This window comes from Protopterus annectens, chromosome 6.part0 (genome assembly GCF_019279795.1).
Source record: "Protopterus annectens isolate FY-2018-M chromosome 6.part0, PAN1.0, whole genome shotgun sequence".
In the NCBI taxonomy this organism is placed as follows: Eukaryota; Metazoa; Chordata; order Ceratodontiformes; family Protopteridae; genus Protopterus; species Protopterus annectens.
Genome location: NC_056737.1, coordinates 1,708,095,959 through 1,708,123,884, shown reverse-complemented (window position 1 = coordinate 1,708,123,884; position 27,926 = coordinate 1,708,095,959). Strand labels below are relative to the sequence as shown.

At 44.0% G+C, this 27,926-nt stretch overlaps 1 protein-coding gene across 2 annotated transcripts in view; it reads left to right on the top strand.

Annotated features, from left to right (window-relative positions):
* NOP58 (NOP58 ribonucleoprotein) overlaps window positions 1-27,926 on the top strand; it is a 581,042-nt gene that overhangs the window by 223,072 nt on the left and 330,044 nt on the right. For both annotated transcript variants that reach the window (XM_044075099.1, XM_044075098.1), the window contains one exon: window positions 11,329-11,455. In XM_044075099.1, the coding sequence (XP_043931034.1) occupies window positions 11,329-11,455 (127 nt within the window). The remainder of the gene's footprint in view (window positions 1-11,328; window positions 11,456-27,926) is intronic.

The following is a 27,926-nucleotide window of genomic DNA, read 5'->3' as shown; positions in this document are numbered from 1 at the left end:
CAGTGAAAAACTTCTCTAATGCAAATTTCACACTCCTCAAAACCGAGGTGGAATCCTTCAAAGCCCCTGGGCCGGTGGAAAATACGGCCCAGACCGCAGAATCCTTTATAAACGCATTCTATGAACACCTTCAGGAATGCATGGATCATGCAATCCCAAATAAAACCAAGTCCCAATCCTCCAAAGCCAGACGTCCTGTCTGGTGGACCCCAGCCATAAACAAACTATACAATAGAAGGAGGAAGCTACTACATGATAGCGCAAAATCCCAAAAAGGGAAGGCATCTCTGATCAGTATTAGCAAAAAACTACGGGCACTCATAAAATCGTCTAAGGCCAGCTTCGAGAGAAAAATTGCACAGGACACTAAGGATAATCACAAGGCTTTCTTTAGTTATGTTAGGAACCTGGGTGGGAATTCCCAGATATGCTCAGAATTAGTCCAAAATGACAAAAAATACACCGAACCCACTGACATTGCCAACATCCTAGCTGACAGGTTCAGCGCAACCCCCCCCCCCCCCCCACACACACACACACACACACACCAAAAGGGCAAATATCTATCCCAGCAGTGTGCTTGCCCCCCTGACATCTCAGATGCTCAGGTAAGAGCTGCCCTCTCCAAAGCAAAAAACACAGCATCAATGGGACCAGACAGTGTCCTGGGCTGCGTCCTACATGAACTCCAAGAAGAGCTAAACCCAAACATAAAACTACTGTTCAATCTCAGCCTTACCACAGGATATGTACCCAAAGAGTGGCGTACAGCAACAGTGGTCCCTCTCCACAAAGGTGGTGCCTCAACGGATCCTGGAAACTATCGCCCCATAAGCCTGACTAGCTTGGTCTGCAAAGCTATGGAAAGGATCATCATGGACCTCATAAATAAAGATATTGGGGACCTACAGACACTGGATCCTACCCAGTTCGGCTTTAAGGGCAGATCCTGCCTCTTAAACCTGGTTGATTTCTTTGAAACTGTCACCAAGGCCATTGATGAGGGGAAGGTGGTCCACACAGCTTACCTGGACCTCGCAAAAGCCTTCGATACAATACCCCACTCGGGCATTATAGATAAGCTCACCAGCTTAAATATAAACCCCTGTGTCACTAGATGGGTTGCAAACTGGCTCAAGGACAGAACCCACATAGTTAGAATTGCTGGAGCCATGTCAGACTCCAAACCAGTTACAAGTGGCATCCCACAAGGCTCAGTCCTGGGACCTCTCTTGTTCGGTATATATTTCTCTGAGGTACAGGCCAACACGGAAGGACTGTGGCTGACCAAGTTTGCAGATGACTACAAACTGGGCGCCGTAATCGACACTCCAGCCGACACAAGCATCCTCCAAAAGGGCCTCATAGAAACAGACATCTGGTGCCAGAGCCATGGCCTCAAGCTAAACGCCAAAAAGTGTATAGTCATCTCCTTTGGCAAAAACAAAGTGCCCACAAATTACCACATAGGTGGTAATCAAGTACAGAAGAAGTAATTAGGGACCTGGGGACCCAAGTTGATAGCAATCTCTCATTCGACAACCACGTGGCCAAAGTGGTTAGAAAAAGATTTTATATAGTTCACCTAATCATGAAGGGATTCGCATCTAGATCAAGGGAGGTCATCGTGCCTCGTTACTCATCCCTCATCAGGCCCATAATTGAGTACAATGCCCCTTTTGGGGTGTACCTTACCAGACACCTGCAGCAACTGGAAAGACCCCAAAAGTACCTCACCAAGAGGATCAAAGGGCTCAAACAGATGCCATATGCTGCCTGGTTAAAGAAACTCCAGCTCTACTCAATGGCATACTGCCTGCTCAGAGGCGATCTGTGCCTGACGTATAAAGCCATGTCCAACCCGGAATTAATGGACATGCTGCACCTCAGAAAATCCAAATCCCATCGAGCTACGCTGCAGCGAGACTTGAACCTCAGCACTGAAATAAATAGGACATGCTGGAGGGACAGATTCATAACCCAGAGGCTCCCTTCACTCTGGAATGAAATCTCAGTCCAGGTTAGGCAGAGTCCCTCATTTCCTCTCTTCAAGAGGAATCTTGAGTGGATGGGAGATCGTAGGTTTACCCCGGGTATCACTTCTGTGTCACTGTTAGAGGCACAGTATACTAACCTCGAAAAAGGGCATAGCAAAATTAATTTAAAATGGGTGGTGAAAGCCAAACACACTCTGGCTAGGCTTATAAATGCCCTAGGGTAGATAGCCTTGTATGAACCTGTGGTGACCTGACGTCATGGAAGAGGAGACAGCAACTGACGCAGGACCCAAGACTTTGGAATTCAGGCCGACTGAGGGCAACCTGCCAGCAGATTACCCAAATGTAATGACTGCAACAGTGAATACACTCTAACATCTACATTTATGGTAAGTGTACACAACTGTACTATCGTCAACATGTTGACAAGCAAATGGGGGAGCCCAGATGTATATACCCGTTTGCCTCCCCCCCCAAAACTTTCTGTTGGACAAATTCTGCACAAGGACTTTCCACAAACAAGCTTGGAAAGTGGATGCTCTGTCCTTCAGCTGGAAAAACGTATCAGTTTATGCCTTTCCTCCTCTGCCTCTGCTCTCCAAAGTACTACTAAAGATCAAACAAGACAAACCAAGGAAGATTTTGATTGCACCAGACTGGCCACGCCAACACTGGTGTACCCCCTGTTGCGCAGGTGTCACTGTGGGCCCCATGGCACCTGCCTCAGACTCCTACTCTGTCTCAGCAGGAGAACCAAATTCTGCACCCTCAACTTCAAACACTGAATCCAGCAGCCTAGCTAATTACATAATTTCTCCTTTACCATCCCGCAGTAAACCAGTGCTGGGTATCATTTTAGAGGCAAGGAAGTCTAGTATCAGAAAGTCTTGCGCTGAAAAATTGAAAAGATTCTGTGCCTGGAACCAAGCTCAAGGGACGAGCACAACAGTGCCCAATTTACCTCAGATTTTACAATACTTAACTGAGATGCTTCATAAGGGCCTGTCTTTCTCCTCCATCAAAATTCACACCTCAGCCATCTCAGCACATTATAACACAGAGCCACCCCTCTTCTCTCATCCACTACTTAAGCAGTTCCTTAGAGGGGCTGGAAATCTACGACCACCCAGGAGAGCTCCAACTCCAGCCTGGGACCTCAACTTTGTATTGGAAAAGCTCACCCTTCCTCCTTTCGAGCCAGCTGCCACTGCGGACCTAAAATTCCTTTCTTGGAAAACTGCTTTCCTTTTAGCAATCACTTCAGCAAGAAGGGTATCTGAATTACAGGCCCTCATGGCAGTGGAGCCTTTCATAATCTTTCATGCGGACAGGGTGTCCCTTAGGACCAATCCCTCCTTTATGCCCAAGGTGGTGTCCAGTGTGGCCCTTAATCAGTCAATACATTTGCAAACCTTCTTTTCTAATCCACAGAACAAAGGGGAATGGATTCTGCACTCCTTAGATGTGCGCAGGGAACTTGGATTCTACTTGGACAGAACTAAACCTCAAAGGAAATCTGATCAACTGCTGGTGGCATTTGCTGCAGGGGCAGAGGGGAATGCTATTTCAAAGCAAGCCGTTTCCAAATGGATAGGCCATTGCATTAATTTCTGCTACAAACACCATGGAAAACCTATCCCACAGGGGATCAGACCCCACTCTACCAGGGCTGCATCTACCTCTACAGCCTTGCTCACTGGCATCCCTACCAGGGATATCCTAGAAGCTGCTACCTGGTGTTCTGTACACACTTTCACCAAGCATTACCATCTGCCAATTTTCTCTAAATCCAGAGCTGGCTTTGCCACTGCAGTCTTGCAGGGCCTTTTAGCTGGTCCTAATTCTATTTAAATTTCTCCTCCCATCCTTAGCTTTGGGAATCTACCCAAAAGTGATGACTGCGACAGTGAAACACAAAGAACATAGTACAGTTGTGTACACTTACCATAAATGTAGATGTTCAAGTGTATTCACTGTTGCAGTCCTGGTTACTCTCCCTCCACCCTCCTTTTTTTGGATATACCTCTACTTTCCTTTGCTATTTTCAAAAGCTTGTTGGTGTGTTTGCTTTTTTGATGGAGGTATATTTTATAGATTTATTTGCTTCCCATTAAGGGGGCACCTGACATCTGGGGCAAGAAAAACTGATGCAACGGTGTCGGCTGCATGTTTTATATCCCTGACGACCTGACATCATGGAAGGGATAGCAACCGACGCAGGACCCAAGACTTTGTTAATCATGCTGACTGAGGGCTACTGCAACCAGATAACCCAAAACTGATGACTGCAACAGTGAATACACTCTTAACATCTACATTTATGGTAAGTGTATACAGCTGTACTTTTGTACTCTTTCTGCTGGACCAGTCTGGGTCAGAGGAACATCTAGCAATTAGGTTTTATGAAAAATGAGGGCTGACTGTGTTTTGTTCCACCACAGATGAAGACAATTGGGTAGTGTGTTTTTTTTTTTTTTTTTTTCTTTTTTTTTTTTTTCCCTTAACGACTTTTTGTAAGTAAGAACCTCAAGCTTTCTTTGTGTAAAAATGGCTGAGTAGCGAGCTACTTTGTCTGCCTAGAGTGGCTGCTCTGGCTCACTGCAGAAAAAACAGCGTAGGCTTTGGCTTGTTTGCAGTAACATGAGAGCACCATTATTTGGGAAGTACTGTCCTGTTTCAGGTGTATCATATGCCTTGTGGACATTTCTTAGTGCAGATCAGAGCTACATTCCTGTCCTTACAGAAAGTGCCTAGTAGCGCTGATGTACGCTCCTTAATTGCATTGGAGGCTGCTCCAGTCAAGTATGTTTTTCTTGCTTTTGGAGCTAATGGCAGCAACATTGTTCATGGTTCTGCTGGACTTGCCTGTCCGCTGGTCTTGTGGCCAGTTCCTTGGTTTTGACTTGCAGTGTCATTCTATTTCAGATGTCCTTGCTTTTAGACCCCTTGCAGGCATTCCTTGGGTTAATGAGATGTGGCTCATAACTTAGAAATTTGTTCGTTCGTCCTCTCTAGTGATGTAGTTCAGCCTGCACTTTCTCTTCTGCCTGCACATCCTCAAGATTCCTGCACTGCCATCCATTTGTTCCCTAGTAGTGTGGGAGTCCCCAAATCCAGAAGGATGGGGGAGATGCATGGCAGACATTTGGTTGCTTGAGCCCTTGCTAGTATTCCACCTATGAGGGTGTTTTATGAAACCTCTCTCCTGGTAGTAGTACTGAGTACTTGGGTCACCTCAAGGGCTGCCTGTGCTCTTTCTTCCATTTTCTTGGCGGCACCCTAGTTCGTGATCTTGTTTTTCCTCTTAACAGCTCCAGGGTCTAAGCATTCGGTCATGCGTCAATCGCTACTCCAATATAGTGATGGCGAAATGGTAGCATGAATTTATACTTGACTAACCCATGGAAAAAGTATATGTTTTTTTGGGGGGTGATATTTTTCTTATGTGGAGATGTGATGAACAAGTTTTGTTGGACTTTGTGAGATCTACAGTATTTTTTTTGGAGTTTGAAGTACACACATCCACAACAGTAGATTTTTTTTTGGATGTTAATTTGACCATCAATGATAAGGGAGAGGTTCATACCAGGGTACATAGAAAGGACTGCTGGAGGAATCCTCTCCAGATCTAGTATGCACCCACAGCACATCTACTGTCCTGTTGTGAAGGGACAGCTTTTACGTACATCTAGATTATGTACAGAAGGAGACATTTTGGGTATGAATCTAAACAGCTTCTGGAGTGTTTTAAAGTAAAAGGCTACAAGGACAGGGACATGAGCCATACTGTCACGGGGAGACAAGAATTGAGAAGAACTAAGGGGCAACCCTACTTCTGTAAGAGGAGAGTGGATGATGAGACTTCAACAGATTTGGATTATTCAGAAGAAACAAGTTACCTCAGATGTTTACTGACGTATAGTAGTGTTGTTCCTGAGATGCATGATACTGTAAGAAAGAATTGGAGTATTCTGACCTTGGATGAAGGTTTGAAGAGTAGTAGGTGAGGCTCCACACTTCTGTTTTAAAAACTAAGAAGGACTTGAAGAGGTTACTTTGCTATAAAAATGGGAATGTTCAAAACCATGGGAGTGTCAGGAAGGGAACTTTCCCATGCAGGAAATGCAAGGCTTGTAATTTTATTAACTGCAATAATTCATTGATACATCCTATCATAAGTAGGACCTATAGGTTGAGTAATTATGTGGCCTGTAATAGCAAGAATTTGATGTACCTGGCCAGCTGTACTTGCTGTCAGGGAGTTTTAAGTTGGCAAGACAAATAGATGCTTCAGGGAATGGATTCTCTGTAATTCAAGTGACATACAAAATAAAAATAATGCACTCTCTCAACCCAGTATGAAATACAGGGCACAAATTTTATTTAGTGTCATTGGAATTAATATTGGATGACTTGAGAGGTGGAGAAGTTGTAAATAAAACAGAAATAAGCGAAGATGGATGGCTGACTTGCAAGCCAACCACTCCCCGGGATTGAATGGTATAATCCCTTTGAATCCCATACTGCAGGAGCGGTGGATGAGAAGATGGTATGTCATTGGCTGATTATATTTTGAAAAAAAACTGATTCCTGTTTTTTGGGATCTGAAGAATGCCTTAAGACTGAAAGCGCTCATCCAGGATTTTAATTTATTATTTTTTATAGTGTTTTAACAGTAAACCTTCTCTGTGGTGACATCTCGTCTTTTTGATTTTGATGACCGCAGGTTCCTGTGATTCCCATGTTCTCCCTTTAGCTACACACATTTTGTCTAACTACTTTGGTTTCTCATCTTCCCAAAATGCTTTCATAGACTTCCTCCTCCAACCTGTATGCATAGGTTGTATTTACACTCTTGCCTTTGTGGTCCACATCATGGCTATAAAGAAGAGTGGAAAGACAATACTTTATCCAATTAACTAAATTAGCGTGAATTTTTCTGGTGTCTCGTGTTTTCCTGGAGAATGTTGGAATTCTAGATGCACATATGCGGTTACCTTTACTAGGTGCTCCTGATGCTTAGTTTACATTTCATCCAAAAACTAGTTCATATTCTGATCTGCTGTTGACGTAGTGAATACTTTAATTCCCTGGATGTTAACCTGCATTTCCATTTTGCATCTCAGAGGAAAAGTTGAGTGCCTCTGTTTTGCAACAGGAAGAGAAAAAATGAAGCAGACAGACTTTAAATCTGTAGCTATTAATGTTCTGTTTCATGCTGATAGGCCAATTGGCAGTAACTCAAATTGCCCATAGATGTTTCTGTCCTTCACTTAATCTGACATCTCTTCACAAGTAGCTTCTGTGTTAACACCAGTTATCATGGGGTTAACACCCCCACAATTTTGATTAGGACAAAATGTGTATTAGAAAATTTAATGAACAAGTAAACTAATGGTTGTAAAAACTTGGATTACAAGGTAAAATTTGAATTTTACAGTACCAGGTTCCATTTCAAGTGAATAAAATTAAGCCAGATTAACTTCAATTTTCATTTTCTAATTCATTTTTCCCCTAGTACATACAGATTTGTGTAATCAGACTACATACACGTGTTCAAACAGAATGGTACTTGAATCTTTAAATGTTAATTTTTAAAGTATTCAGTGGTACAGAGTTTGGAATTTCAGGGATTTGAGTTTCATAATTTTAGTCTTCATGATTTTTTCTGTTTGATTGGAACACAACGACCTTTTTGGTGATGTCCTCTGCAGTGTTCTTATGCAGATGTTCCCCAACCAGCTTCCAGTATTTGCATGGAAGTTGGTACTTAAAATGTAGATTTTGTATTGCCTTTCTTAAATGTAATAACCAGGTAGCTTTTGTCCCCTTGCCTTCCAACGATCAAACCTTTTGTTAGTCACACTCGTTTTCTCCCCTTTACATGCAAGTTTCACCAGTGTCAAGGTGAAAAATCTGTCTTGGGGGGGGGGGGGTTACTCTGGCAGCTGTGAGGTGCTTTATACCCTAGCACTGAGGGCATAACAATCACCCTGCTGATCTCCTTATCATAAACCTTATCTCTCGTATATTTAACAAGCTTTCCTCACTTACATGCACTCATAACTCACTACTCCCTCTGAAATTCTCACTATAACAGAAACCTGGCTAAAACCTAACACAAAATGAAGAGATCCTCCCTCCAGGTTATAATATCCGACGTATAGATAGAACAGGAAAAAAAAAAAGGCGGGGGCATTGCAATTGTTTACAAAAATTCTATTTCTCTCCAACCTCTTTTAACCCCCACTACCAATATTTAATAATGCTGAGACCATTGGTTCTGTGTTACTCATAAATAAGAGTATCATTTTATGCGCATATATCCCTCCAGGCAAAAACTTTCCAGCAATTGAGGATATTCTACAATGGTCTAAAGATAATCTCCCACAGGAGACTATTATACTAGGAGATCTAAACATGGACTGGCAGTCCTGTAACTCAAAAAAAAACCCACTAATCACAAACTTGTATGGCTTCACCCAACTCATTCAAGACCCTACTAGGGTTGACAAAAAAATCCCATAAGAATAAATACTGGATTGGACATTAGTTAACTACCCTGCAAATAATTATCAAGTAGGTAATCTACCAGATGAACTTGGCGATCATCTTCCTACTTTTCTCCTAAGGAGATGGACTAATGCTCCAAAACCTACAGTCTACAGACAAGTCCGAAATGATTGTAATGTCAATCCACTAGTACTCAACACTCTGTTAAAAAAAATGTAATTGGGAACCACTTTGTAGCCTTGATCTTGACCATGCAGTTGACTATTTTAACAATACTCTGATTAACATCCTCAATTCTATTGCTCCAGTAAGAAAAATAAGAACCAAGCAAAACCATGCCCCATGGCTTACCAAGTCCACTAGAGACCTAATGAAAACCAGAGACAAGGCATGGAAAGCTTGGAAAAAAGATAACACTCCCGTAGCTAAACAAAACTATCAACACCTTAGAAACCAAGTAAAAATACAAAGTATAATAAACAAAAATACTACTTAGATATGCAAAATAAACACTCCAATAACCCCCAAAAATTTTGGCATGCTATAAACTCCCTATTAAAACCAGGCAAAACCTCCACACCAGCGCCCTCATCCACCACTACAAAATCAAATCGTGAAATAGCCTCCCATTTTAATCGCCACTTTACTGAATCCATCATATCACTATCAACCCAACTTTCAAAAAATACCTTCCCATGTATACCAAAACCTACTAACAAAACTTCCTTTTCCTTCTCACCTGTCTCAACCTCCACAATAAAAAAAATACCTCTTAACACTGAAACTCACTTCTCTTGCAGCTGATGGCGTACCTGCTCATTTCCTAAAAATGGTTGCCGACTGTGTCCTACCCTGTCTCTATCTTAATCAATCGCTCCATGCAAGAATCCCATATCCCTCAACTCTGGAAAGTCTCTTACATTATTCCCCTCCACAAAGGTGGACATTCCTATGAGTTCTCTAACTGCCGCCTCATAGCGATTGTCTCCCTTATCAAAAATACTTGAAAAATGCATACGTTCACAGGTGATGCATTTCCTCAACTCAAACAAGATCTTCTCCTCTACACAACATGGTTTTTGTCTACATCGCAGTAAAACCTCTGCCCCCTATCTTTCACGAACCTAGTTAACCATCACAGAAATAATAACATGTTTGTATCCGCCATATTTCTGGACCTCTCTAAGGCATTCAATATGGTTTCCCACACCATTCTAATAGATACTCTTACCTCTCTCTCCTTTGCTCCTAACACTGTTGCATGGTTTAAAAACTACCTAACAGACCGTCAACAGGCTGTCCAGTGGCAAGGAGTCCTATTATCCTTGCTCCCAACATCAGTTAGTGTACCTCAAGGCTCCATACTGGGCCCTCTCCTCTTTTCTAGCTTTACTAATAATCTACATACCTCTACTCTACAGGCCTCAGTCATACAATGCGCAGACGACTCCAAATTGATCTGCTCTGCCCCAACCCTTACTGCCCTTCAACATATTGCCCAAAAATCTTTTAGCGCAGTGGCGAAATGGATCACAAATTTTCAACTTATACTAAATCCTAACAAAACAAAACTACTTCTGTTCACCCCAAACAAATCCAAAGCCACCCCACTCTCCTTCTCTATCCTTGCTAATAATGGAACTGTCATCTCCCCTTCTCTTCACACCAAGCTGCTGGGCTTTGAAATTGATAACTTACACTGTGACTTCCACATCTCCCAAACTATCAAAAAAGTACATAAAAAAATGGGGTCCCTTTACAGACAAAAATACTTTCTGACAGATCAAGCTAGGGTCACCTTAGCTCAAACCCACCTAATCTCCACACTCATGTATGCAGCACCAATTCTCACCTATGCCAGAAAATCTGATCTCAGCAAACTAGTCATGTTATAACAACATTGCTAAATTTGCTAAAGATTCCGCCTTTAGAACTCGGCGTTGTATACCTCTCAGGCAACTTCAGTGGCTTGAACTTCCACGGCTACTAACCTACCACCAACTTGTTATAGCCTATAATATCCAAGAATATCCTGACAGAACTCCAGCTCTTAAAGAACTAATAAGTAACTACATAACAAATCGGTCACTTCGCTCAGCCAATTAATCACTCCTGTCCATCTCTTCAGCTAATAACGCAGCAGGTAAAGCTCTGTTTTCTCATTGCATAGCAAAGTATTGGAATAAACTCCCTCACTCAGTTATTTCAGCAACAAACACAAAACAATTCAAACATTCCCTTAAGTCTCATCTTATTAATTCCTGATTATGTCCATGTGTTACATAAAGACTACCTTTCTTTGTCATCCTAAAACCATTAAACATGGACATAGAAAGTATTAGTTGTATGTTAATCTAAGTAAGAAACAGTAAATGAATCCCTTGTCTTAACAATTTTTTGAACTATTAAGCCATTGTTTACTTGTAAAGTTTGTTTTGAAAATATGTTAAAAGAATGTCCTTGTACTCTGATCTATTATGTCACTGTTTCACAGTCTCACTAACTGGTTTATAACTGATGTATAAATACCTGTTGTCTCTGTAATTAAGTGGAGCTTTTCTACCAGGGCCTCTGCTGAAAATGGACCTCATCCAGTCGGACCATCCCGGTTAAATGTAAAATAAGTAAATAAAATAAATAACTGAACTCCGCATCTTAAGGTGGAAAATTATATATTTGAGGAAAATTATCTGTTGGAGGAAGGAATGTATCTTAGCATTATTGTAAACCTTTTCGGTGGTTGTAAGTTGTGTTGTGAGCATTTGTGGATTTAGTCCTCTTTCTAATTGCATTGCTTGTTTTATTATGTGTACACTAGGTAATCGAAATCACAGAATATCGCTCCCAGCTGTATGATTATCTGAAGAACAGAATGGTTGCTATTGCTCCCAACCTTACAGTCATGGTTGGAGAGCTGGTTGGAGCTAGGTTAATAGCTCATGCTGGTAAGCACCTTTTTCTCTCCATTTGGGTTCTTTCAGAAACTTGCATTTTCTTCCTAGAACCAGCTGTGTGCATTTTTCCCTTAGGAACTCTGACTTCTTATAGGATCATATGAAGTTGAGACTATTGGCCCTGAGGCTCTTATAAGCCTAGCCAAGAGTTTAGTCCATGTTTAGACAAGTCTGCACCCAAAAGCCTCTGTCCAGCAGGGACACAGGTGGAATCCCAGGGGTGTATTTTCTGTTTCCCCTCCAGTTTTCCAGGTTTCGCTTAAAAAGAGATAACTAGGTACTCTACTTAACGTGGGGAGGGAGTCTGTTCCACAGATGGGGGAGTCTCTGGGACACATCTGTCCTGCCAATAAGCCCTGTTGATGTCGCAGACCAGGTTGAGGTCACGTGTGCGGGTTACTCAAGTGGAGCTTGACTTGTGGATATGCAACATGTCCCATCAAGGTGGGGTCTGAGTTTGCTTTGTATGCTAGGTAAGAGTAGGAAACAGAGTAGAGGGACAGGGCTTTTAGCCCATCTGTGTAGGATAGATGTTTGAAGCCCTGGATTCTCTTGGTGAGGAACGTCTTGTGGTCTCTCCAGCTGCTGCATATGCTTTGCGAGGTACATGCTAAAGGAGGAGTTGTACTCTGTAATTGGCCTTATAAGGGAAGAATACAGGGATGTTGTAACCTTTTTGTCCCTGGATGAGATACACTTGGTGGGCCATTTTGAAAGCTTTCCGTACAATGGAAGCAACATGGTGGTCAAAAGTCAGGTTGCTATCAACCTGGGTGCCCAAGTTCCTCACAACTGATTGCATGCTTAGGACGTTATTCATGTGATATGTGGGGACGTCACTCTCCCCAAAGGGGATGAGGTTGCATTGTTTGACATTCAGCTTGAGGCCATGTTTCTGGCACCAGTCATTTGTTTGGGTGAGGCCCTCTTGGAGGTTGTCCACATCAGTTGGGGAATTGTTGACTGTGCCTAGGTTGCAGTCATCTGCCAACTTTGTCAGCCATAGCCCACTGCTTTTGGCCTGCACCTTAGAGAAGTATATCCGGAATAAGAGGCCCCAAGACCGATCCCCGGGGTATGCCGCTGCTTATGGGTCTGCTGCTTGAAGGTGGCTTCCCCTATTTTGATTAGGTGGGTTCTATCCGTAACATATGGATTGATGTTTAGTTGAGAGAGTTTATTTATTATGCCCGAGTGGGGAATAGTGTAAAAGGCTTTGGCCAGGTCAAGGTAGGTGGTGTACTCAGTCTTCCCCCTCGTCCATGGCTTTGGTGTATGTCTCACCATGGTGATTTCCATGTAGAAATGCACTCTTACACATTTGGTGAAAAGGAAAACTCAAGCTTCCTTGGCCGTTAACTATTTGTATTTTACATTGGCACCAAAATCTTTGAACTTTTTCAAAGCTGTCTATAGAGAACCGTTTCAGTGACTAAGATCTTCAAGAAGAACACGTTAGGGTGTCATTAGCTGTCTGTGACAGTTGAAGCCATCAGCTGTACCACATTTTCCATTGTGTTCTGTTTTGGTTGCTAGCTGTCTGTAATGCACCCTATTTATCTTTATTGCTTTCACTTTGTTTGAACAATATGATCAAGCTGTTTTTTTTTTTCTGTGCCAGAAAGGCAAGATCAGGTATTTTTTGTAACTGCATATTGCAATTTGAATCTGTGGAGACAGTGTGAAGTGAAAATGCTGATAGTCCAAGTACCTAAAGTGAGAATAACCGTATGTAGTAAAGTGTTAAGTAAAATGATTAACTGTGTAGTAATAAGTGCAGTAATGTTGTGTAAACTTGGTTTTAGAGGACTGCTCCCCCTGCAACACACTTATGTGTGCTTGCATCAATGACTGCTCCTTTGTACCTTAATTAACTACATGTATTCAAACTTAATCGTATGGCCTCACAGTAAAGAGAGTACCTAGTTTATCACCATACCAAGGGCTGCTTTTTCTCGGAGGTAGTGTGACTGCAACGTTAATGTTTTTAGGTAGTGAGAGTTGGAACGGGGGGGGGGGGTCAGGCATAGTCAAAAGACGTTATGCAGTCCTATTTGGCTGTTCTGCTGAAGTTCCTAGTTATACTGTCACTTTCAGTATACTTTATTTGTGGCATTTTATCATTCCTTTATTGGGAGGGTAGCCTGAAGTACAGTTCTGTTGCAGTCCTATAGTTTTTATTTTGCTTTGTTTTCAGTAGCTTGCATAGTTTCTACAGGGAAATTTTAGTGTAGATTAGAATGCTCAGCATTTTTCCAGATACCTACTTATTGACTAGTGCTGTCATTTAACACCCCGCATCATAGCAGGTGTTTCATGAATATCCATGATTCTTCTAGAGAATAACAACCAGTATTAATAAAAGTTGTGGCTTTGAAGTTTCCAGTATCAAATACATTAGCTGATTTTTGCAGATTTGGATATTTATACTGGACATTTAAAATTCCATCAATGATACTGTTCAAAAATTCATGAGATAATCTTTTAATCTGGGGTCTCAGAGGACCTTTCCACATGATTCAACTCCGCAGTGATGCGGCACTTCCATCTAGTAGAGGAGCACCAGGTTTCAGCTGGCTGGCTATGATAGCTTGAGAAATAACTCTTCAGCATTTCTTGATCCTTCCAAGTGACCTGCATCCTAGTACTGCAGTATGTAGTGGCAAACAAGGTAAGCAATACTAAGATAGACACTTGCTATTTGAAATTACACACAAGGTCTTCTGGGATTGCTGTGATTATGGTGAGCACCCTAAGTACATGTTTGCCTCCTTTTGAAACTGACACCTAACCAGATTCAGTCCAAGGGCTCCTCACAGGTAAACCGTGGAAGCAGATCCATTTTCAGACTTTCTGCTGATATGTAGGGTCATTTTCAAGTTTCAGAGGGACTCTTCGAAGATCCTGAGCCTAAAATTGGTCAATAATCCGTGTATACCCTGTTAAACAGCTGTGTGTGTGTCTGATACAGATGTATATGTATAACCCCCTCAACCCATGGCAGCTGTGGGTTCTCTCTTATGGAATTGGCCAGATTGGTTCTACTTGTACAAGACGTTTGAGAACATCTGCCTTTTTAAATGGAGAATCAACAAGACTGATGTCCTTGGCTTTGGAATAGACAGCCTTTTCTGTTTCTACTGCATATGACCTATCCTTTTGGGAGACTGGAGCAGGTGGAGGCCCTCTATGGGCTGGCATATGTTTCATTTGATTTCTTCCCAGAAAATGAGAGGGGAGGAGGTGACCTGTGTTCAGTTTGCTATAACCTGTCCCCCAAGGATGCTTTCTTTGCGAGCTGGAGTACCCACATTCTAGCTGTTCAGCTGTAAAGGGTGAGGTTGCCCTGTCTAAATTCCCTAGAGGATTACTGTGCTTTCTAGACATCCAGGCACTGAGGATTACTGTGCTTTCTAGACATCCAGGCAAACACACTTTCACAGCCAAAGAATGTAATGCTATGAACTGAGTAGACTGGAAAGTTTCTCTCCACTGTCTGTCCGAGTCTTAAGAGCTGTGAACCGACCAACTTGTCCTCTTTGATTAGGCTGCGAATAAACTGGTAGGACTCCCATGGTTATGGAATCGGATCTGATGTCTTCTTTTTCATTAATCCGTGAGTCTCAGCTCTGACCCTTGGAACCGACCGGCTAGTCTCCAAGCTTGAGATTTCAGAGTGGAGTTCCTCCCTTCTACCCATAATGCCCTGCTCCCCCACACTACATCAGATCTTGTTTGCTGCACGTTTGTTCAGCAGCAAGGTTCCTGGGTTCTGAGCTCCTATGTGAGTTTCTAATGTGTTGAGTAAGTTGTGTACTATTTTCTTCTTCTGCCTTTCTACTCTATCTTCCTTACCTGTAACTAGTTTCTCTTCTGTCTTTGGATCCTTTGTTTCCATTCTTTAAATGGGTTTCTCTCGTCATGGTTTTCTTCTTCCTCTTTTTCTAGTTTAAAAAAGAAAAAAAAGTCTTGTCTGTCAACTCCTCCTCCTTATGGTTGATCAGAAACACCTTGGTTTCAAGAACTGCACTTCTTGTGGGCATAAGATCCCACTGCCTGATGCCCACAAAGGTAGTGCATGTACTGCCCTGGGCCTGCACACCTAGATGCCCATTGTGAGGTGTGTAAAAGGGTTCCACCCTAGGGCTTTGGCAGATAAGAGAAACAAACTTATTCTTAAGGGTTTGCTCTCTCCTTAGGTGTTCCTTCCTCTGCGGGAGCTAAATCCCCCTCCAAAAAGTCCCTGGAGGCCCGGGAAAGCAGGAAACTATCACCCGCCTTCCTTGGAGCCGCCCAAGCAGGTTCCAAGAGTCTTGGAGCAGACCTATTCTGATGCAGGGTCGTCTGCTCCTATCTCCACATCTTTGCCCTGGTCATATTCCATGGCTTCGGGGGCTTATTGTGACATCTGTGGCAGTTCTGTTTCGACTCCCAACTCGGCGCCAACTGGACTGTCCTAGGTCTTCCTCCCATTCACCGAGGAGATTTCAAAAGATCCCCCCCCCTCCACTTCTTCCAGGTCTTCCCTGAAGCCTTACTTCCAAGGACGTGAGCAGACTGAGGCAGTTCCTCGAGGCCTAGATCCAGATGGGGCTTATATCCACTTCTTCCACATCTGGATCTGTGGGCTTCCCCGTTCTGACCAATAGCTCCTTCTCCGAGCCGTCCTTTGGTGTCAGTGCTCTTGGTTCTGCTGGTCTCTAGCTCCCTGGTGACAGAGCTGATTGAGATTCCTTCATCACCTCCTCCTGTTTCTTGCATGCACTCTGCCCCAACCTCATCGGTTCTGAGTGTCTCAGAGCCCGCAGCTTTGAGGTCTGCTCCGGTGGGAGGGGTTGACTTCTAGTCTGAAGTTTTCAGAGACCCCCCCCGAGCATCTGCTTTCGACAGCTCGGCTCAGACTCCCTCTTTGGAGAAGGAGGCTTGGTCCCCCAAGGGGAAGCCTACTTTGGTGACTTTGGCTCTGAGAGGACTGCTTTCGGAGGGTCAGAGTCCTTTGACTTTTGAGGTGGTAGAGAGGGTTCTTTCCCACCCTCAGAGCGCCTCTGCGCGCACCACCTTGGAACCTCCCCTTCCCATTCTGGTCTGGTGCCTGAGGCCACAAGTCTGCCACGTTGACAGCCAGGCCTGGAAAGCCTCCACACCTCCCTTCTGTGGATCCCCGAGAGTCTTCCAACACCTTTTTGGAGCATCCCACTGAGGAGGTCCCCTGGAAAAGGTGGTTTAAGAGGAGGTACATGGATTCCTCCGAAGAATGCCACACCACCAACATCGATTTCAAGGAAGAAGGGTCCCCCAGGTTGCCGCCCGACAAAGTCTTTTTTGGAGATAATCTAGAAATTCTGCACCAGAAAGGTGGCTGGATTGCCCAAAACCCTTCACTGGAGTTATCTATTCTGTTAGAGGCTTTCAGGTCCAGCTCATCTACTATCTGGTCGTCTCCCCCGCCAACCCACTAATTAAGCTAGTGTCAACTCTGGCATGGAATGAGCCAAATACGGTAGAGCGGATTCCCAAGTGAACGGACAAGATTGACTGCCCCTTCGCAAGACCTTTTGGACCAAGGGTATACCAGTAGATGCTGTGGTTGTCACTGCAGCTGCCAAGGAGTTTGCACAAGAAAGCTCTTCTGTCTTCTCTCCCAAAAAGAGAATCATGAGCATTGGACAGATTTGGGAAAAGGGTTTATGCCTCTTCCACGTTTATCTTGAGGGCATTAAACTACTTGTCGCATTTCACGAAGCTGCAAAGGTATCTGGTGAAGGAACTTTCTAGCTCATCCCCTGGGTCCATGTCTGCTGAGGAACAGACTACCTTTTCCTCCAGACTGGCCCACCCTTCTGTCATTGAATAATGCATCCCTGAGGCTGATATCCCACATTGCAGTGAGTACCTCCAGCACTTCCATAAGGTGCCATGCCTGGATGAGGCTGTGAGACTTGACAGAGCCCTTCACAGTCCTTTATCAATGCCCCCTTTAAATGCTCCACTTTCTTTAGCCATATGGTTCATGACACTCCTTCAGCAAAAAGGAAGGAAAGGCCCTCTTTGCCATCGGAATCTAGTTTTCTATCCCACAAAGGCCTCTTTCCAGGAACCAGAGTGGGAGTAAAAAGATGTGGTTTCGTAAGTCACAGGGTCCTTTTCAAGATGTGCAGTGAGATGCCCCCCCCCCCCCCCCCCAGAGGCAGAGGGGGGTAACCAGAATGGAAAATGCTACTTGCGTAGCCGAGGGGGTCTGCAAAACCAAGTATCACAGTAAACTTTCTCAGACCAACCCTTCCAGTGCTGAACGGTTGCCCAGCTGCCTTCCTCTGGAAGCAGTTGGGTGGGGGGGGGGTGCTTCTCCCTGCACCTAGTAGCTTGGGAGGCCATCACAAGCTATCGCTGGGTGCCAAGGATCATATCCACAGGATACTACGTTCCCTTTTTAGAAATTCCCAGAAAAAAAATTGCGCCTCCAATGTTCCACCCAGTCAGATGGAGGATGTGGCCTTAGAAATCGAAAAATTACTAGAGAAAGGTCATCCAAAAGTACCTCCTGATCAAGTCAGATCGGGTGTTTACTCTGGATTCTTTAATGCCCCAAAAAATCAGGGGACTTGCGGCCTATTCTGGATTTGACCACCCTGAACCAAGTCTGTGAAATTCAGGATGGTCGCAATTCAGGCCATCTTGCCTCCTCTTAGGATGAACGATTGGATGTGCTCTGTAGACCCAAAGGATGCGTACTAACACACAAAGATGGACAGCCGGTCCAAGCACATCTACGTTTCAGGCCAGGAGCCAGTAACTACAAATTCACATCACTCCAGTTTGGCCTCACCGCAGCTCTCAGGGTGTTCATCAAAGTTCGGCAGTGGTGGCAGCGCACCTCAGGCTGCAAAGTTTCCAGATTTTTCCTTACCTGGATGATTGGCGTCTTGACTGCTTCAACCGAGCATCTACTGATCCAGGTCAAGGACTCTTTTACATTCTGGCTCTGCTCCTAAGAATCTGTCAGTATTTGGAAATCTCAGCTGCAGCCAGTTCAAGTTATAGGTTTGATTGGAACGTGTCTGGACACAAGGGTATCCCAGGCCTTGAGAGGATTGCAAATGTAAGACTTCAGGTCAGGCAGATTCTGCATCCCCCAGCCTCTCCAGCTAGGCAGATTCTAAAGGTGTTGGGTTCTATGATGGCTACTATAACTCTGCTACTTACTGCATGCGTATACGTGTGAATTCTACAGTGGACATTTGCGTTCCAGTGGTTCCTTCACAGGAATCCTTTTTCCCCATTAAACAAGGATTCTCTGCTTTGGTGGCTTCACTAAGCAGACTTTTCTCAAAGATGGTCATTCATCCTCCCTCCCCCAAACACCACAGTGACGGATGCCTCCCAGATGGGGTGGGGGGTATTGTCTGGATTGGACAGTTCAAGGCGCATGGACACCTCAGAAGACCAACTTACATATCAACATACTGGAGATGTCAGTGGTTGTTCTAGCGTTGGAAGATGTTCACAGATTATTGCGGTACAGACAAATATGTCTACAGTTTGGTATATCAACAAATGGTGGGACCAGGTCCTACCCCTTATGTCAGGAAGCATTGAGGGTGTGGCAGTGGGTGGTCTCTACCAACAGCTTTCTCATAGCAATGCACATTCCGGGAGAGTCCAACATATTAGTGAACAGGCTCGGACGAGTGTTACTGATGCCTCCTGAGTGGTTGTTCAATCAATCCCATGGCAGATTTGATTTTCCAGAAATGGGGTCAACCTTGCTGTGATCTGTTTGCATTTCTTCTCAACAGCTGCAGTGGGTATTTTGCCTTGATCCCTCTTCAGGGACAGTCACCCAGAGATGCTCTAGTCCATGCATGAGCTTCTGGCCTTTATGCCTTCTTTCCTCTGCCGTTAATTCCCAAGTTTTTACAGAAGGCTCTCTGGTTCAAGAGCAAGATAATCCTAATTGCCCCCTTCTGGCCCTGACAAACCTGGTTTGCCATTTTTTAGTCTCACTTGACATGCCTGCTGTTGAGGTTGGAGCAGATTATGGACCTTCTTTCTCACCCATCAGGTCATCCCCACCCAGATCTTCAGATTTTGAAGCTAACCGCATGGTTTCTCCAATTCCTGTCATGGCAAGATGTCTCGGGCTGTATCACCTGTCCACAGAATTCTTACCTCGTCCCTTAAGAACCGCAGGATTTATAAAAGTAAATGAGGAAAAGGTTCTCCATTTAGGCACAGCAAAAACAGGTAGACCCTTTTATGGCTCCTGTTACGGTTATTTTGGATTTTTTTCGTATCCCTCTTCCATGTTGGTGCTAGCTACTCCACTGTTGGAGCTCGCAGCTATTTCCAACTTTCATTTAGGCCTAGATTCTTCCCTCAGGCATAATCTAAACTTTGTAAAGCCTTCCTTAGAGGCACCTCTTTTCTTTGCCACCGGGCAAAGACTGCACCCCACCATGGGACCTGACTGTGGTTCTGCAAGGGTTGGTGCTTCCTCCCTTTGAACCAGCAGCTAGAGTCGACATAAAATTTCTGCCTTGGAAAACCCTTTTTCTAGTGGCCATCGCCTCCAGGAAGAGTGTCCGAACTTCAAGCTCTTTCTTCTAAATTCCCATACTTAATTTTTTCACAGACAGGGTACCCTTGCGTACAAACCCATCCTTTTTGTCTAGGGTAACCAAGGAAGGAAACATTTAATCAGTCTGTCAATTTTCCTGTCCTGTTCTTTAATAATCAGGACAAAGGAGAGTACACCTTATTTTGCTGTTTGTACATAGGCAATTACAATTGTACTTGGACGGAACCAAATCCTTCAGGAAATCTGAGCAGTTCTTTTCCTTCGCTGGGGGACAGAAAGGAAAATCCGTCATGAATATTACCGTGTCTAGATGGTTGAGAGATTCTTTCCTTTTGTCTGTTTGGACAAGAACATTTCTTTGCAGAGACTTATTAAAGGTCATTCTGCAGGGTCTGTATTGACTTCTCAAGGATTTTGGTCCATGGTTTCAAATGATATTTAAGCTGTAGCTACCTGCTCAAATCCTCATACATTTGTTTTGCATTGTAAGTTGGATATTATATCCAGAACTAGGAATGTCTTTGATTCTGCCGTAATCTGGAATATCCTTCCATGAGAGCCACCTGTGGTTTTTCGGTAGCCAAGGACCCCCCCCCCCCCTTTTCAGTCTTTGGGAAACCTGGTGGAACTGTGAGGAACTTCTGATGTTCTATTTCTCATGTTGCAGTATTCTCACTGTGGGATCCTCCGCGTCAGGCAATCTGAATGTCCAGCTACTGTGCAAAAGCTTAAGCCTGGTTGCTCTCCGGTGTGTGGGATGTGGCACGCAGGGACATAAACGTGACGTCTGCATGCACAGACCTCAGAACTTCTCTGCTGCAAACGTCAGCTGCTTTGCTTCGCTCCGCGCTTCAGGCGACTTCTTCAGATTCCAAGTGGGGAATTTTGTTTTTCTCTTAGGCTTGGGTTGCTGCTGTTGCCTTTTAAATAGCCAGTGTCCTCTAGAAAGGGGAAATGTAAGTGAGGCCTCCAGATTCAGCACAAGGATTCCCATGAGCTTTGTTTTGCTTAGGCCAATCCCACAACCATACGATCTGTAACATTTGCTAATCATTCATCCCTAAAACCCTACGCAGTCTGGCAGCCCTGTAACTTTTCGTGGAAAACCAACGACTAAAGAGATTAGCCCTATGCATGGAACCAGAGTCTGCCGTCGAGGTGGAGCCGCGTAAAAAGAAAGCCAAGATTTCAAGGCCTACTGTTTGCCCCTCCGATGTCGGACATTCCACCAGCTACCAGTCTAAGGGCTGATGTATATCTGGGAAGACCTGGTAACTTTATGGAAGCTACCCTAGAATCTCCACTGTTCATATCCACAGAGGTTACTCCGATGTCTGCTTTGGCGAATTTCGAGGAGGAACTGGACTTTATTGGACAGCTGCCCACGGTGTCAGAACAGGCCCACAGGCCAGACACTGGATCCTAGGCTTGCTACTTTGCATACAGCCACTAAGATGACTACTATTAAGAGGAAGCAAAAATCCATACCTATAACCTCTTCAACTAAAGACCAACCAGACTGGCAAACGTTTTCCCAGTCTTTGGGTATGGCTCTTAGGCCCACAGCTTCACTTGCTCCTGTCTTGCCTACTCTCAGCCCTTCCATTACCCCTAATCAAACTCAGGGGGGAGGATTCCTCTTCCTCCTCTGATGAATCTTTGAGTTATACCTCCAAGCTAGTTTCTCCCCCTGGCCTACTACTCCCCAGATGAGGACTCCTTGAAAGGAGACTCCCCACCTGAATGTATTTCTTTTGGGGAGACTCCCCACCTGAAGGTATTTCTTTTGGGGAGATTCCCCCCCTGAAGGTATTTCTTTTGGGGAGATTCCCCCCTGAAGGTATTTCTTTTGGGGAGTTTCCCCTCGAAGGTATTTCTTTTGGGGAGATTCCCCCCCTGAAGGCATTTCTTTTGGGGAGATTCCCCCCCCGAAGGCATTTTTCCCCCCCTGAAGGCATTTCTTTTGGGGAGATTCCCCCCTGAAGGCATTTCTTTTGGGGAGATTCCCCCCTTGAAGGCATTTCTTTTGGGGAGATTCCCCCCCGAAGGCATTTCTTTTGGGGAGATCCCCCCCGAAGGCATTTCTTTTGGGGAGATCCCCCCCGAAGGCATTTCTTTTGGGGAGATCCCCCCCCCCCCGAAGGCATTTCCTTTAGGGAGATTCTCTCCAAAATGAGGGAGCATTTCAAATGGGATGCCACGCAGATGGCAGAGGGAAAAAAGAGGTACTTAAAACTGCTACAGATTGAGTCTCCCTCTGCTATCCCCCCTGTGATTCCAGCTTACCTGGATGCATTTGCCTCAGCATCCAAGACCCTTGAATCTCTGCCCCCAAAAGACATGACAGGTTTTACAAAGTCCCTGATGACCATAAGTACCTCATTAAGCCACCTATGGCAGACCCTGCAGTCATCCACAGTGGCCCCAGATAAAACAATTTAGACAAATCCCCTCTTTCTCACTTCTGCCATCCGACGAGGACAGTAAGGTCATGGACAGACTGGGGAAAAGGATTTACACTTCTTCCACACTAGTCTTTAGGGAAACCAGTTATCAGACCCTCCTGGTCAAATATGCCCTAGACTTGGCTTCCCATGCTACTTGATTGCTTTCTTCCCCTGCCTGACTCACCTAACAAAACATGGGTAGCAACTAAGCTCTTCTTAACAGCTCAGCTTGCCAGACATTCTATGAAGTGCAGCTGTGATTCTGCTGAGGCTTCAGCCAGATCTGCTGTCTCAGCCTCTTGTTGTGTCCTTCGGCTTATCCCGGTGAGGGGTCGCCACAGTGGAACTCTGGTCCGCTAATGTTTGGTAGTGGATTTTTACGTGCAGAGTTTCCAGCCCTGGCGCGCAACCTTCAACGAAGGCATGCCCATTCACGCATGCCTCCACACACAAGACGCTCTAGCTGAGAATCGAACGGGACAACGTCTTGCTGTGAGGCGACAATGCTACCGCAGCACCACTACCGCGGGTTCTGTGCAGATATTCCTGGCTCATGCTACAGCCACTCAGATTTTTAAAACAAACTCTTGGATGCACCACTAGAGAATTAAGTTCCTGTTTGGCAAACAGTCCTCTGAACTGTTCAAAAGCCTCCAGGAAAAAAAGTAAAGAACTTCAGGACCTCAAACATTTATTGGTTTCACCTATTCCAAAGTTTTATAGAAATTACCCAGCTAAGCCCACCTTTGTCAGGAAAGCTCCTGCCCCATCTGCCGCCTCTTCCTGAAGGCACAGGAAAGGATGTAGAAACCCCCCCCCCCCCCAAGACAGCCTCTTCACAAACCACCGCCAGTCATCCCTTTCCAGATAGAAGCAGTGCGTAACTGTGTAAGCCACCTACCCCTCTCCACCTGCCTGTCTCACTGTCTACACATTTGGGAAGAGGTCACCACAGACCGCTAGGTCCTATCAGTAGTGGGAAAAGAGTACTTTATGACCAGTTAGGAAAACCCCCTACCACAAGTCATACCTTTCCCTCCAAAAAAACAGCTATGTGTAATCCTCCAGATCATCCAAGATCTCTTTCACAAGGGACCGTAGAAAGGGTCCCGCCTCAGGCGAAGAAGGTCGGGGATCCAAGCTTTTCCTAGTAGCAAAAAAGGATGGCCCTTGGAGGAGAGTTTTGCAATGTTTGAGAACGTTTTGCATAAACAGGTAGAGAAGGAATACAATATATTTAAGAAGGGTTTTATAGCGTACAATTTAACTAAAAATGAATGGGGTGCTCTACAAAAATTAAGAAGTTATTATGCAAACTGTCTTTATGCAAGCGGGTAAAGGTGGCAATTGGGTGGTTATGAGTAAGACACAGTATAATAGGATATCTTGTACATTATTGGAAGACAATACTACATATAAAAAATTGTCCTAACCCCATGGCTACATTCAACAACGATATATTGGAGATAGGAGATTACACATAGGGAATCTTAGAAATCTGATTTTTAAGGTAATTCCCAAGGTGCACAAAGACTTGCAATTGATCTCCCTGGCGGATTTTCTATCAGGAAAAGGAGCTTATCTACGGAATGTAGGCATATTCTTGGATTTCCATTTAAAACAACATTTGAGGAAGGTTACTACTCACATTAGAAATGGGAAAGATCTAGCAGATTGCTTGGGGGGATTTGGAGTGGTCGCATGAGTATTATTGGGCCACCGTGGACATTAAAATCCCTCTATACTAATATCCAACATGGATGGGGGCTAAAGGCAGTGAGGACTTATGTTAGGGGAAGGCCCAAAGACAGATTTCCTGATTAGGTTGTTAGAAATTTCCTTGACACATTGTTTTGTGTTTAGTATTGATGGTTTCTTGCAGCTAGAGGGAACCACGATGGGGGCCTCATATGCCCCAGTCTATGCAATTTTATGCATGGATTATTTTGAGAAAGCTTGTATATATAATACGGGTTTCTTCAAAAAGAGTGGCGGCATTCAAAAGATAAATAGGCTACCCGATATTCATCTGTAAAGGGGAAATTGATGAATTTGGTGACTTCTTATCCCTACTGCAAGATAATAATTTTGGGCTTGAGTTCAACTGTCATACTAATAGAATGGTGATGCAGTATTTGGATTTGGAGTTTTACATCAGTGAGCATTTCAAGGTGGCATTTAAGAGAACTGCTGCCAATAATTTTTTGGCAGCAGATAGTATGCACGCCCCACATTTAATGGCCTCATTGCCCTATGGGGAATATCTTTGCATAGCCAACAACACTTCTAACAGGAATTGGAAAACTAATTTGACAAAGTAAGGAACAGGCTGAGTAGTAGGTAGGGGATACTCGAGTAGTGTGCTAACTTCAGCAGAGAATAAGGTTAAAAGGAAGTTGGGGTTAGCACATCATAAACAGGATATCATCACTGGAACAAAAGGGCATATTAATCGGGTTATGGAGAAAGACAAAGGAACATGAAGCTTTATTTTATGTGAATAAGTTTTCTCCTTTCTCTAATAAATTGAGGACGTTAGTTTTGAGATATTGGCCCAAAGTTCTCAGTGATGACAAATATGGTAAAATCCTCCATGAGAAAATCACATTTTCTTACAATAGAGCTAAGAATTTAAAAACTTTTGTCCATAGGTACATTAGACAATAAACGGGGAAAAATGAAGTTTTCCATGTGGAAATTGTATAGTGTGTAAGAAAATTAAAAATTTACATGGGATGAACATTAATGGGAAGACATATGCTGCAAGGGAGTTTTAAAACGGTCATACTATAGGAACAGTTTATATTGTTGGTTGTGGATGTACCCCAACTATGTGGTATGTAGGGCACTGTACGGTCTTCCACAAAAATAGGGTAACCCTTCACACCAACCCCTCCTTCATGCCCAAAGTGATCAATGAACTGTTCCTCAACCAGTCTGTTCATTTACCCACCTTCTTCCCTTCACCTCATAATGACTGTGAGAGAGTACTCCACTCCTTTGATGTCCACAGGCAGCTAAGATTTATCTGGACAAGCCCAAGAGCATCAGAAGGTCCAGTCACCTCTTTGTATCCTTCCATCCCAGGGCCCTGGGGAAAGCTGTATCCAAACAGACCATATCTTCCTGGATACGAAAAACTATTACCTTCTGTTACTCTCTTCATGGCAAAGATTTGCCCTATGATGTAAAAGCGCATTCTACTGGAGCAGTGGCCTGTTCAGGAACCTTCCTCAAAGGCCTGGATAGAGCCACCATACTAGAGGCAGCTCACATGGTCCTGTGTATCTTCAGAGCCATTGCAGGATTTGCAAGGGACCATCATCCTCCATGGTTTCCTGGAGACTATTACTTCTTCCTCCACCCTTTCTACTTGAGCTGTTTCACTCTCCCACCATGAGAGTACTGCAACATAAGAATAGAAGGACATAGATTAGTTGTGTAAACTCTTACCATTACCATAAATGTCCTCTTCCATGTTGCAGTATACCTGCCCTCCTCCTATCCCCCTTCATCGTTGCAGTATACCTGCCCTCCTCCTATCCCCCTTCATCACATTTACCCTGTCTGAATGACATCATTCTTGTTCTCCTTAGACTGTATTCCAACTGGGCAGTCAGTTCTGAGGTCTGTACATGCGCATGTCGTGTTTATGGCTCTGTGTGTGACGTCACACACCTGATAGCAACCAGGCTTAAGCTTTTGCATAGGAGCCGGACGTTCGGGTCACCTGAGGCAGAGGATCTCACAGTTAGAATACTGCAACTTGGAAGAGAAGAACATCTATGGTTATAGTAAGATTTTACACAACTAATCTTTCCTTCTGGTTGAGCTACTGATTTTCTTTTCTCATAGTTTTGAATGATTGTCTCTATGTAGGATATAAATTTTTTGTCCTTGTGCTATGGCCAAACTCTATCGAAGGTATTGTGGGGGAGTGGGGCATTATGGTTAGAAGAGAGGAACTCCACTGGAATCTCAAGCTTGGCAAGCGTCTGGCCGGTTCAGAGTGTCAGAACTGAGACCCACAGGTTAGTGAAAAATGAAGATGGGTAACACAGATGGAACGTTATGGTAAGAACACAACTGTTTTCTTGAAGCATCTTGTAGTTTGTGTTGTGGTCTTCACTACATCTCTCTGAAATGTTTTTACTATGATAATCCCCTGGCAACAGCAGCGGTTTTTAGAGTGCCTGCGCCATATGATATGACTCTCTAAATAAGAAATTAGGCCGGCTTTTTTTTCTCTCTCCTTCCAGTGGAGGTCTTTGGGCAGGTATATTACTGGCTTCTCTTAGAAGAGGACGTTTTTTGACCTTTTGCATAAAAAAAAAAAAAAAAAAAATCTTTCCCCGGGACAGCTCAGAGGAAGATGAAGCCTTTCAGACAAAGGTGATTAAGGGCTGGCCATTCTTGCCCTGTTGACAATTTTATTTTCTAGTTCAGGCTTCAAGGAAAACTCTTCATCAGTCCTTGCCTTTTAGATCTTGGCCATAGGAGGCTGGTTCTTGTAGCTTTTCTTGGCTTTGAGAACCTCCACCAATAATGGAACGTTTCTAAACAAAGGTTCATTTGACTATGTTTTGGAGCTCTTAAATGATCACTGTAAGGATCACTGTTGCAGCGGTATACAAGATGTTAGCATGCCTCAGATGGACGTGCAGCTTGACATGTGGCGTAACTTTCAATGCTCTTGTCTTATCTGTTCAGTCTTGGCTTCTTCCATACTGCGAATATTAGAAGGAATGTATTTGTATAAAAGAGAGATGTGCTAAGGCCGTTAAGTTGTCTCTCTTTTGTACTGAATGATCTGAAAGTGGTCCATCACTATTGTGTGGATGACCTCTAGATCTGCGATAACTATCAAGATTGGGATTTTTTAGTACAGTTGAGCTTTTTCGTGTTGATTTGTACTGATTTGAAAATCTTTCCAAGGCTGACATCCCTGAGAAGGTCAAAGACTTTAAGGTTATTCTACTGCATGACCTTTCCTAGTACCTAAGTAAGCTTTTGGCATGATATCTAAGGATGACTGCCCTTGATCGTGTTTCACTGTTGCAGTCATCATAGGTTCATAGGTAGGTACTAGGCTATTGGCCCTGGGGCCTATATAAGCCTAGCCAAATGGTACCCTGGCTTTTGCCACCCAAGAAAATTATTTTCCTGTGCCCCTGTCAAGCAGAGCCACGGAAGTGATCCCGGGGTGAATTTCCCATCTCCCATCCAATCGTCAAGATTTTTTTTTAAGAGTGCTAATGAGGAGCTTTGTTTGATATACATAGGTAGTTTGTTCCAGAGTATGGGAAGTCTCTGGGACAAGAATCTAGCCCTCAGTCGGCCTGAATACCAGAGTCTTGGGATTTCTGCATCGGATGCTGTTGCTTCTTCCATGATGTCAGGTCATCAGGGGGTATAAAACATGCAGCCGACGCCATTA